This window comes from Oncorhynchus clarkii, chromosome 19 (genome assembly GCF_045791955.1).
Source record: "Oncorhynchus clarkii lewisi isolate Uvic-CL-2024 chromosome 19, UVic_Ocla_1.0, whole genome shotgun sequence".
NCBI lineage: Eukaryota > Metazoa > Chordata > Actinopteri > Salmoniformes > Salmonidae > Oncorhynchus > Oncorhynchus clarkii.
This window is the reverse complement of record NC_092165.1, coordinates 59520597-59530667: the sequence shown is the minus strand read 5'-3', so window position 1 is coordinate 59530667 and position 10071 is coordinate 59520597. Positions and strand designations below refer to the sequence as shown.

At 43.7% G+C, this 10071-nt stretch overlaps 1 protein-coding gene across 2 annotated transcripts in view; it reads right to left on the bottom strand.

The window, feature by feature from the left end:
- Positions 1 to 2372: 2372 nt before the first annotated feature.
- The window catches only part of LOC139375442 (xanthine dehydrogenase), a 49283-nt gene continuing 41584 nt past the window's right edge, over positions 2373 to 10071 (bottom strand). For both annotated transcript variants that reach the window (XM_071117229.1, XM_071117230.1), the window contains 7 exons: positions 5711 to 5839; positions 5530 to 5604; positions 4819 to 4871; positions 4320 to 4434; positions 3957 to 4211; positions 3650 to 3817; positions 2373 to 3559 (listed from right to left, as the gene is read on the bottom strand). In XM_071117229.1, coding sequence (XP_070973330.1) covers positions 3509 to 3559; positions 3650 to 3817; positions 3957 to 4211; positions 4320 to 4434; positions 4819 to 4871; positions 5530 to 5604; positions 5711 to 5839 — 846 coding nt within the window. In that variant the 3' untranslated portion in view covers positions 2373 to 3508. The remainder of the gene's footprint in view (positions 3560 to 3649; positions 3818 to 3956; positions 4212 to 4319; positions 4435 to 4818; positions 4872 to 5529; positions 5605 to 5710; positions 5840 to 10071) is intronic.

The window sequence follows — 10071 nt, the reverse complement described above, 5'->3', positions numbered from 1 at the left end:
GGGATTGTTTTTTAATGAGTGTGCTGTGTCCATACTGTACTGTGGGTATGATTCACTGTTGAAAGGATATGATTCTATTTATCACCAGCAGCTTTTTGAATGAACACAGGTCCACACACACTGGTACAAACACACAGTAAATACACATGCAAACTGTGTGTGTGTGTGTGTGTGTGTGTGTGCGTGTGTGTGTGTGTGTGTGTGTGTGTGTGTGTGTGTGTGTGTGTGTGTGTGTGTGTGTGTGTGTGTGTGTGTGTGTGTGTGTGTGTGTGTGTGTGTGTGCGCGTCAATAACAGGGTCGATTTCACTGCTTAGCAGGTGAGCACAAGGAATAGGCAGATCAGAGAATATAGAGTGAGTGACAACTGAATATAAAGAAACCAACATGAAGAAGTGTCTTCACTCTGTAGAGACTACAGGTTAGAAGACAGCTGAGTGACAATGGGAGGAAGTGTTTTCACCCTGTAGAGACTACAGGTTAGAAGACAGCTGAGTGACAATGGGAGGAAGTGTTTTCACTCTGTAGAGACTACAGTTTAGAAGACAGCTGAGTGACAATGGGAGGAAGTGTTTTCACTCTGTAGAGACTACAGGTTAGAAGACAGCTGAGTGACAATGGGAGGAAGTGTTTTCACCCTGTAGAGACTACAGGTTAGAAGACAGCTGAGTGACAATGGGAGGAAGTGTTTTCACTCTGTAGAGACTACAGGTTAGAAGACAGCTGAGTGACAATGGGAGGAAGTGTTTTCACTCTGTAGAGACTACAGGTTAGAAGACAGCTGAGTGACAATGGGAGGAAGTGTTTTCACTCTGTAGAGACTACAGGTTAGAAGACAGCTGAGTGACAATGGGAGGAAGTGTTTTCACTCTGTAGAGACTACAGATTAGAGACAGCTGAGTGACAATGGGAGGAAGTGTTTTCACTCTGTAGAGACTACAGGTTAGAAGACAGCTGAGTGACAATGGGAGGAAGTGTCTTCACTCTGTAGAGACTACAGATTAGAAGACAGCTGAGTGACAATGGGAGGAAGTGTTTTCACTCTGTAGAGACTACAGGTTAGAAGACAGCTGAGTGACAATGGGAGGAAGTGTTTTCACTCTGTAGAGACTACAGATTAGAGACAGCTGAGTGACAATGGGAGGAAGTGTTTTCACTCTGTAGAGACTACAGGTTAGAAGACAGCTGAGTGACAATGGGAGGAAGTGTTTTCACTCTGTAGAGACTACATGTTAGAAGACAGCTGAGTGACAATGGGAGGAAGTGTTTTCACTCTGTAGAGACTACAGGTTAGAAGACAGCTGAGTGACAATGGGAGGAAGTGTTTTCACTCTGTAGAGACTACAGGTTAGAAGACAGCTGAGTGACAATGGGAGGAAGTGTTTTCACTCTGTAGAGACTACAGGTTAGAAGACAGCTGAGTGACAATGGGAGGAAGTGTTTTCACTCTGTAGAGACCACATGTTAGAAGACAGCTGAGTGACAATTGGAGGAAGTGGTTTCACTCTGTAGAGAATACAGGTTAGAAGACAGCTGAGTGACAATTAGAGGAAGTGTTTTCACTCTGTAGAGACTACAGGTTAGAAGACAGAAGAGTGACAATGGGAGGAAGTGTTTTCACTCTGTAGAGACTACAGGTTAGAAGACAGCTGAGTGACAATGGGAGGAAGTGTTTTCACTCTGTAGAGACTACAGGTTAGAAGACAGCTGAGTGACAATGGGAGGAAGTGTTTTCACTCTGTAGAGACTACAGGTTAGAAGACAGAAGAGTGACAATGGGAGGAAGTGGGAGGAAGTGTTTTCACTCTGTAGAGACCACAGGTTAGAAGACAGAAGAGTGACAATGGGAGGAGTTTCTATCCGAACAGTCAGCTACACAGGTTCCATGACTATTTTATTTACAATGGCTCAATCTTGTCTCTTCTTCATGGCTCTCTGGTCTCTCTCTTATCAGCTTTAACGTAGAGCTAGTCAAGGGGTTAGGCTGAGTACATTTTACGTTCTGTGAGCTTGCGTTGCCTACCACGTTGCGACTGAGCCGTTGTTGCTCCCAGATCTTTCCACTTCACAATAACAGCACTTTCTGTTGACCGGGGGGAAGCTCTAGTAGGGCAGAAATTTGACAAACTGACTTGTTGGAAAGGTGACATCCTATGATGGTGTCACGTTGAAAGTCACTGAGCTCTTCAGTACGGGCCATTCTACTGCCATTGTTTGTCTATGGAGATTGCATAGCTGTGTGCTTGATTATATACATCTGTCAGCAACGGGTGTAACTGAAATAGCCGAATCCACTAATATGAATGGGTGTATACACACCGCATAGCAAGCACTTATAGACAGCATAACACACAGTCAGAGGACAGAGCCAGAGGATTGGAAATCTATGTTTATTCAAACAGACAAACTCTATACATTATCGAAATGTCAAATAAAGCTAATTCTTCAATTACATTTTTTTTTGTCTCAGTCTTATCAAGTAGTTGAAGTAATTGAGTTATTCTGTGTCAGTCAAGTAGTATTTAACTAAGTTGAATTGAAAACAGTAGCGCAGCAGACACACTACCGGCCACCAGATGGTGCTGTTTTACTAAAACCTGAGATTACACATAAAATAAATTAAACAAATGATTCCTATAAAACTCTATTAATCAAAATATAACCACTAAATAAAATCACCATTTCTGCTAGCAAAAGGCAAATTAAATTAACATGTATAAAATATCATACATTTAGGAAATGATATTAAATTTAACACACAAATATCAGCTCTTTTACACACAACTACAAGATGTTGACTTATTTGATAAAGGGATACAACAGGCATCATGACAGATATTGAATTGATCATAGGTCATTTGTATATGATATGCAGTGAGGTCTGAAAATGATTGACATCCCTTGAAAAAGATCATCAACAGTTACAGTGGTGTGTGATTGGTCTGGTCAGTTCCCGAGGCCTCGGCGACACTTTCCTCCAATCAGAATCTGTGGCCTCCTGACCTATTTCGGAACGCACCATGGTGGCTATGTGGGGAACCGGACTAGGACTGCTTCCTAGGTCAAAGTGCTGATAGCCAGGTAGGCTTCAGATCTTTGCTTCATCTTTAATAGGCTCTTCCTCTTCACTGATCTAAAACTAGTGGACAGGTGAAAGCAGACCCCCAACATCCACTATATTGTTCTGAATTCTCAGCTCAGTAAGGATGAGAGACAGGAGACAAGGAGATGATGCCCCTTTACACTACCGAGATCCACCCACGTGTGCGTTAGGGTAAGAGTTCCAAACTGATTAGGGTTCTGTCTCCATTCCAAACTGATTAGGGTTCTGTCTCCATGACAAACTGATTAGAACAGCCATTTCCTCAGACAGAGACAAAGGAATTGAATGGCATAATTTTGGAACAGATTAACCTTCTCTCTCTGCTTGCTATCCTATTCTTTCCCCCCTCCGTCTCGCCCCTCTTCTCTCTCTCCTCTGCATTTCTTCTCTCTCTAGTTCCGTTCGTCTTACACTACGACAGCCCATGGAGTGAAGGTGCCTGGCTCTGCAGGGGGGCACTGGAACCAAAACAACAACAACAACAACAACAGATCAGTGTGTGTCTCCATAGTTTTATTCAAGGACTGTTAGAGATGTGATGAACATACCAGTTTGGTGAAGCGATCCTCGCAGGCGTTGCGTATCCTCTCAGGTGTGGCCGGGCTGTCCAATCTGAAGGGCCCACTAAGGCCTGACTCCTTCCTGGCAGCGATGATGGCATCTTTGATGGCAAAAAACACAGAGGCCGCAAGGAAGAGAGGAGGCTCACCTATCGCCTAGATAGATAGATAGATAGATAGATAGATAGATAGATAGATAGATAGATAGATAGATAGAGAAGTGTTAAGTATGGTTAATTAAACGGGGGTTCCACAAGAATAGAAAGAGGGCTTCCTTCACAATAAGAGTCCCTACCTTGGAGGAGAAGATGGCCTTGTCGTTGGGGGCGTCTCGGAGCAGAGACACTGTGAGGTCAGTGGGGATGTCTCCAAAGGCGGGGATCTTGTACATGCCTGGTCCTCGCGTGAACAGGTATCCCTCGGGAGAATACTTCAGCTCCTCCAGGGTGTACAGACCCACACCCTGCATAAAGCCCCCCTCTACCTGTCCTATGTCTAGAGCTGGGTTCAGACTATTCCCCACATCTATGACGATGGAAGTATGAATGTTCTAATGGAGAGATGGAGGATATTGGTTTGTGTCTTATCAATCGATGCAGTCCTAAAATCTCTCAAGTACGCAAGAGAAGTGGGAAACACACACTAGCGCATCACTCACCTTGTGGCTGCCGGTCAGACAGTCTATCTCCACTTCAGAGCAGGCCACTCCATAACTGAAGTAGTTGAAAGGACGACCTGTGTTGGTCTCAAAGTCATAACCAAGGTCTGGAGTCCTGAGGAAGACATAAATAAACAGTTAATTACACCAAGAAATCTTTCTGGTGATTTTCGTTTCCAGTTGTGCCATTTAGCAACATTGTAGCCTAGCTAGCATTTAGCCTATCAATCGAACATTTGTAGTCTAGCAAGCATTTGTAGCCTACCTAGCATTTAGCAACATTCTAGAACAGCTAGCATTTAGCCTAGCTAGCAATTTCAGATTAGCTAGCATTTAGCAGCATTGTAGCAAGCTAGCAACCAGCTATGGTAGTTTATTGTGTTGCCTCACAGGCAAACTATTTGAAAAAAAAACCGAAATGATTCATGTATTGTTAAAACGGGTTTGGTAATAATACACTGCGTGTTATTTTCTTGTGACTGTGTACCAGGTAACGTACTTGTAGAATCCATTAGCAGACAGATTGACCCGGTCAAAGTAGGCAGCGTTCACCTGAAAACAGATAATGAGTAATTGATTACAACACATGATGTTTAAAAGGAAGGGCACTCTGGGTTAAAGGCCCAATTCAAACATTTTTATCTCTATATCAAATCATTTCTGGGTAACAATTACATACCTTACTATAATAGTTTTTTTTTTTTAAATTACCCCTTTTTCTCCCCAATTTCGTGGTATCCAATTGTTGTAGTAGCTACTATCTTGTCTCATCGCTACAACTCGGGAGAGACGAAGGTTGAAAGTCATGCGTCCTCCGATACACAACCCAACCAGCCGCACTGCTTCTTAACACCCTCCCTAACCCGGACGACGCTAGGCCAATTGTGCGTCGCCCCACGGACCTCCCGGTTTACCTAGGCAAGTCAGTTAAAGAATAAATTCTTATTTTCAATGAAACCGCCTGGTAATGCCACTAGGCGAGCCAAAACTTCACCCATGAAAAAACCTGCTGATTAAATTGTATTTTCAATCAACAACTATCAGGATATAGCACCTTTTTCACACTTTACAAGGCTAGTTTCATCAGCTGTTGTACAATATGATACAAAACACAGGAAATAACTGGATTTTGACTGCATTGGGCCTTTAAAGACGAGCAATGATACCATCCAATTAGAAATAAGACTGTATATGATTGACAGGTACTGACCCAGTCCTCCCAGCATCCTTTAGGATTCTTGGTCTTGTAGGGTTCTAGACGGTGGAGTAGGATCTCACACGCATTCTAGAGAGAGAGGGAGAGGGAGAGAGAGAGAGAGAGAGAGGTTAGAAGATTGGCTGCAGTAAAGGATATTGAAAGCAGCAGGTGAGTGTGTGTGAGTCTGTCTTACATGCACAGCGGCTCCGTTGAGGTCGGAGGAAGCAGAGGCAGCAGTAGGGCTGGTGTTGGGAACAGTGTTGGTGCTGGTCTCTGTAATGTGGATCTTACTGCTGGGGATACCCAGGGTCCTACTGGCCACCTGACACACACACACACACACACACACACACACACACACACACACACACACACACACACACACACACACACACACACACACACACACACACACACACACACACACACACACACACACACACACACACACACACACACAGATGTGGATGTATTTAATTATCCAGTGAATAACTAGTGTAGCAGTTTAAATACCGGCTCTATGGAGAGAGAGCTCTGTTTCCATTAACTTCTCTAGTGATTCTTTGTCGACATTTATAAAGTTCACGTAGAAAATAGGATGCGACAATTGCCAGCTTAACGTAATGACGTAACACCAACAACGAAAAACGTCCCCCCCCCCCAAAAAAAAAAAACCTACAGTGGTTGAAATGTTTCCATGACTTATTTAGGCAAATTGTGCATTAATACACGAGTGACAGCCTGTGTCCCCCACTTATCTGGTTCATGTCCCACGGAAAGCCAGCGTGGATTAAATGCAATAACTGACTAATATTCTAATAATTCTCCTCTGCCAACATAGCGCCACGGTCCGTGCCATGATGAAATGTACAGTCCTATAGTTCTGAAATAATTGGATGGTGAAACATGCATCCAGCCGACCAGAAAATTAATTCTTGAAAGTCAGGACAATCATTATCCTGCAAAGAAACATTATTTGTATATTTATTTTGCAAGCAGTGGGCATATTATAATTAAAATATCAGCAAGCCTCCCCCCTCTCCTGCCCTACAGGCCGTAAATCATTGGATCTAATTCATTTGATCAATCTGTGAGGCCTGTAGAAATAACATATATTTATGCTTCTTAACCCTCCTGCTGTGTACTGGTGGAATTGGACCGATTTACACGTTTTCTCTCTGAGAAAATGGTCACATGAGGTCACATGACTTTGTCCACGAAGGGCATCTGAACACACAAAATACACTTTGATGAATTTCATTACACTTTGGGTGTTTTATTTAACTTTTGTACACCTGTGGCGTTCCCGGTCAAAAATGACCGGTCATTAGAAATGAATGGGTGAGACTACAAATTAGTGTTTAAAATTGAGTACCGGCACATGCCCATTCATCAGATGGACACACTTCCTCTCCCAGACCCCCATTTGCATGTGTGTTTGAGCACATGTACCAGTTGTTAAAGTACTATGTGAATTTCACTAGGTTCATATATTAATATGTTGTGTTGATTTGATTTGTTATGATGCTTGCCTGCCTCCTGGGAGTAGAGGAATGTGTACTTACGTTATGCCCTGTGTGCATCCTGGGAGTAGGGGAGTGTGTACTAATGTGTTGCCCGGCGTGCATCCTGGGAGTAGAGGAGTGTGTACTTACGTTATGCCCTGTGTGCATCCTGGGAGTAGGGGAGTGTGTACTAATGTGTTGCCCGGCGTGCATCCTGGGAGTAGAGGAGTGTGTATTTACGAGTTGCCCTGCGTGCTCCTGCTCCAATCATTTTGATGCACTGAGAGAGGTAGGCACGCTTTTTCTGTCTTCAGAAAAGTTTGATTCTTTTAATTACAAAGTCATACACACAGTGTTTTGTTCATGAATAATGTTGTATATTTAGAGGTTACTCATAAGTGGAGGGTATTGTTAAGATGCACCTGTAGCTACTTTTTAGGATGATATCAACATTCTGAATTCAACATGTGGTTAATAGCTAGCTAAGGTATTAGCAGGCTACTGTATGTGTGAACGATGGCTAGCTCCTCGAATGATCCCAGTCTCTCCTATTGTGCATCTGTTGTAGAAAGAGGCGACGATTCGCAGAACATAATGTGGCTCTACAAATGTTTTATTTCCTTTTCGATGCAGATGCAGGATGCAGAGAGTGAACTCTGCTTAATTAAAACTACCTGATCTCCAAAGTCCCACGTCTATAGTCTCAATCAACCACACACAACGCAGAGCTACAGTGGTGCAGCACAGCACTGGTTACACACACACACACACACACACACACACACACACACACACACACACACACCCACATCCCTTCTTAGCTTCCATGGCAACCCCCAGGGGAATCTTTCCCCAGTAGAATCTTTCCCCCACAGGAACCACACCTGTTGGCATTCTCACAAACAATCGCAACATTGTTTCAATAATATATAGAACTTTTCTCGCAGCTCTGGTATATAAATCTTTTTTGAGGCCTTGCTCACAATTCTGTGGCAGCACAATGACCAAACGATACACTGTATGTGAGGCTTTTGATCATATCTTGAATCATGACACTGGTGAATAGGAGAGAGTCCTTGTTAAACAATATGTTTCATCTGAGTATTTGTTATAGTCAAAATAATCCAAACATTATGCTTTTTTTAAACTCAAAAACGAGTTGTATGAGCTCAGGTCAATGAGGCCTACAGGCCATAAATAGCAAATAGAAGTTCAAAACATGTAATTATCACAAGAACATAAGTTGATAAAATGATCTAACACAACATTAGGTGATAATATGGATTTATAATTAGCTATAACGGGGTGGTCATTGTGGACCGGGAACACAGAATGAATTAACATGAAACGAACACAACAGGAGGGTTTAAAAAGCCCGTGTTAACTTCCCATCTGCTTATTTTCATCACAAGTCATTGTCACCATAATGTACATAGGCTATTAGGTTATGGGTTTCCTAGCAAACATTTTTGAGTTGCATATGCAACTGGGGCCATGACTTGACTTACCCCAGATATCCCCAAAATTATTAGTCAATCATCGTTTATTCGAAAAACATTGTTTCCATCGTCATGTGTCGCAATAAGGGAAAGTTCGACATAAGAAAAAAAGTGTACTCTTGTCGAACGGATAAAATCTTGACAAAGTTGAGAAAATGTCTCCCATATCTGCCTTTTCCGTTACAAATGTCAAAACAATGGTGGGTGATATTGCGTTTGTTGATTAAAACCCTGGGTCAACGGAAACCTGTCTACCTGTCATTTTAGGGTTCTGTGTTTTAAATCATGTGACATACATTAGCAACATTTGATCCTGTATTTTAAGCCTTATACAGAAATGAGAACTACACTTGGTGTGTTAGTGTCCTGCCTGCACCATCTTGGTGTGTTAGTCTCCTACCTGTACCATCTTGGTGTGTTAGTGTCCTGCCTGCACCATCTTGGTGTGTTAGTGTCCTGCCTGCACCATCTTGGTGTGTTAGTGTCCTGCCTGCACCATCTTGGTGTGTTAGTGTCCTGCCTGCACCATCTTGGTGTGTTAGTCTCCTACCTGCACCATCTTGGTGTGTTAGTGTCCTGCCTGCACCATCTTGGTGTGTTAGTGTCCTGCCTGCACCATCTTGGTGTGTTAGTGTCCTGCCTGCACCATCTTGGTGTGTTAGTCTCCTACCTGCACCATCTTGGTGTGTTAGTGTCCTGCCTGTACCATCTTGGTGTGTTCGTGTCCTGCCTGCACCATCTTGGTGTGTTAGTGTCCTGCCTGCACCATCTTGGTGTGTTAGTGTCCTGCCTGCACCATCTTGGTGTGTTAGTGTCCTGCCTGCACCATCTTGGTGTGTTAGTGTCCTGCCTGCACCATCTTGGTGTGTTAGTGTCCTGCCTGCACCATCTTGGTGTGTTAGTCTCCTACCTGCACCATCTTGGTGTGTTAGTGTCCTGCTTGCACCATCTTGGTGTGTTAGTGTCCTGCCTGCGCCATCTTGGTGTGTTAGTGTCCTGCCTGCACCATCTTGGTGTGTTAGTGTCCTACCTGCACCATCTTGGTGTGTTAGTGTCCTGTCTGCACCATCTTGGTGTGTTAGTGTCCTGCCTGCACCATCTTGGTGTGTTAGTGTCCTGTCTGCACCATCTTGGTGTGTTAGTGTCCTGCCTGCGCCATCTTGGTGTGTTAGTGTCCTGCCTGCACCATCTTGGTGTGTTAGTGTCCTACCTGCACCATCTTGGTGTGTTAGTGTCCTGTCTGCACCATCTTGGTGTGTTAGTGTCCTACCTGCACCATCTTGGTGTGTTATACTCCTACCTGCACCATCTTGGTGTCAATATCCTACCTGTACCATCTTGGTGTCAGTGTCCTACCTGCACCATCTTGGTGTCAGTGTCCTACCTGCACCATCTTGGTGTCAGTGTCCTACCTGCACCATCTTGGTGTTAGTGTCCTACCTGCACCATCTTGGTGTGTCAGTCTCCTACCTGCACCATCTTGGTGTGTCAGTCTCCTACCTGCACCATCTTGGTGTGTCAGTCTCCTACCTGCACCATCTTGGTGTGTC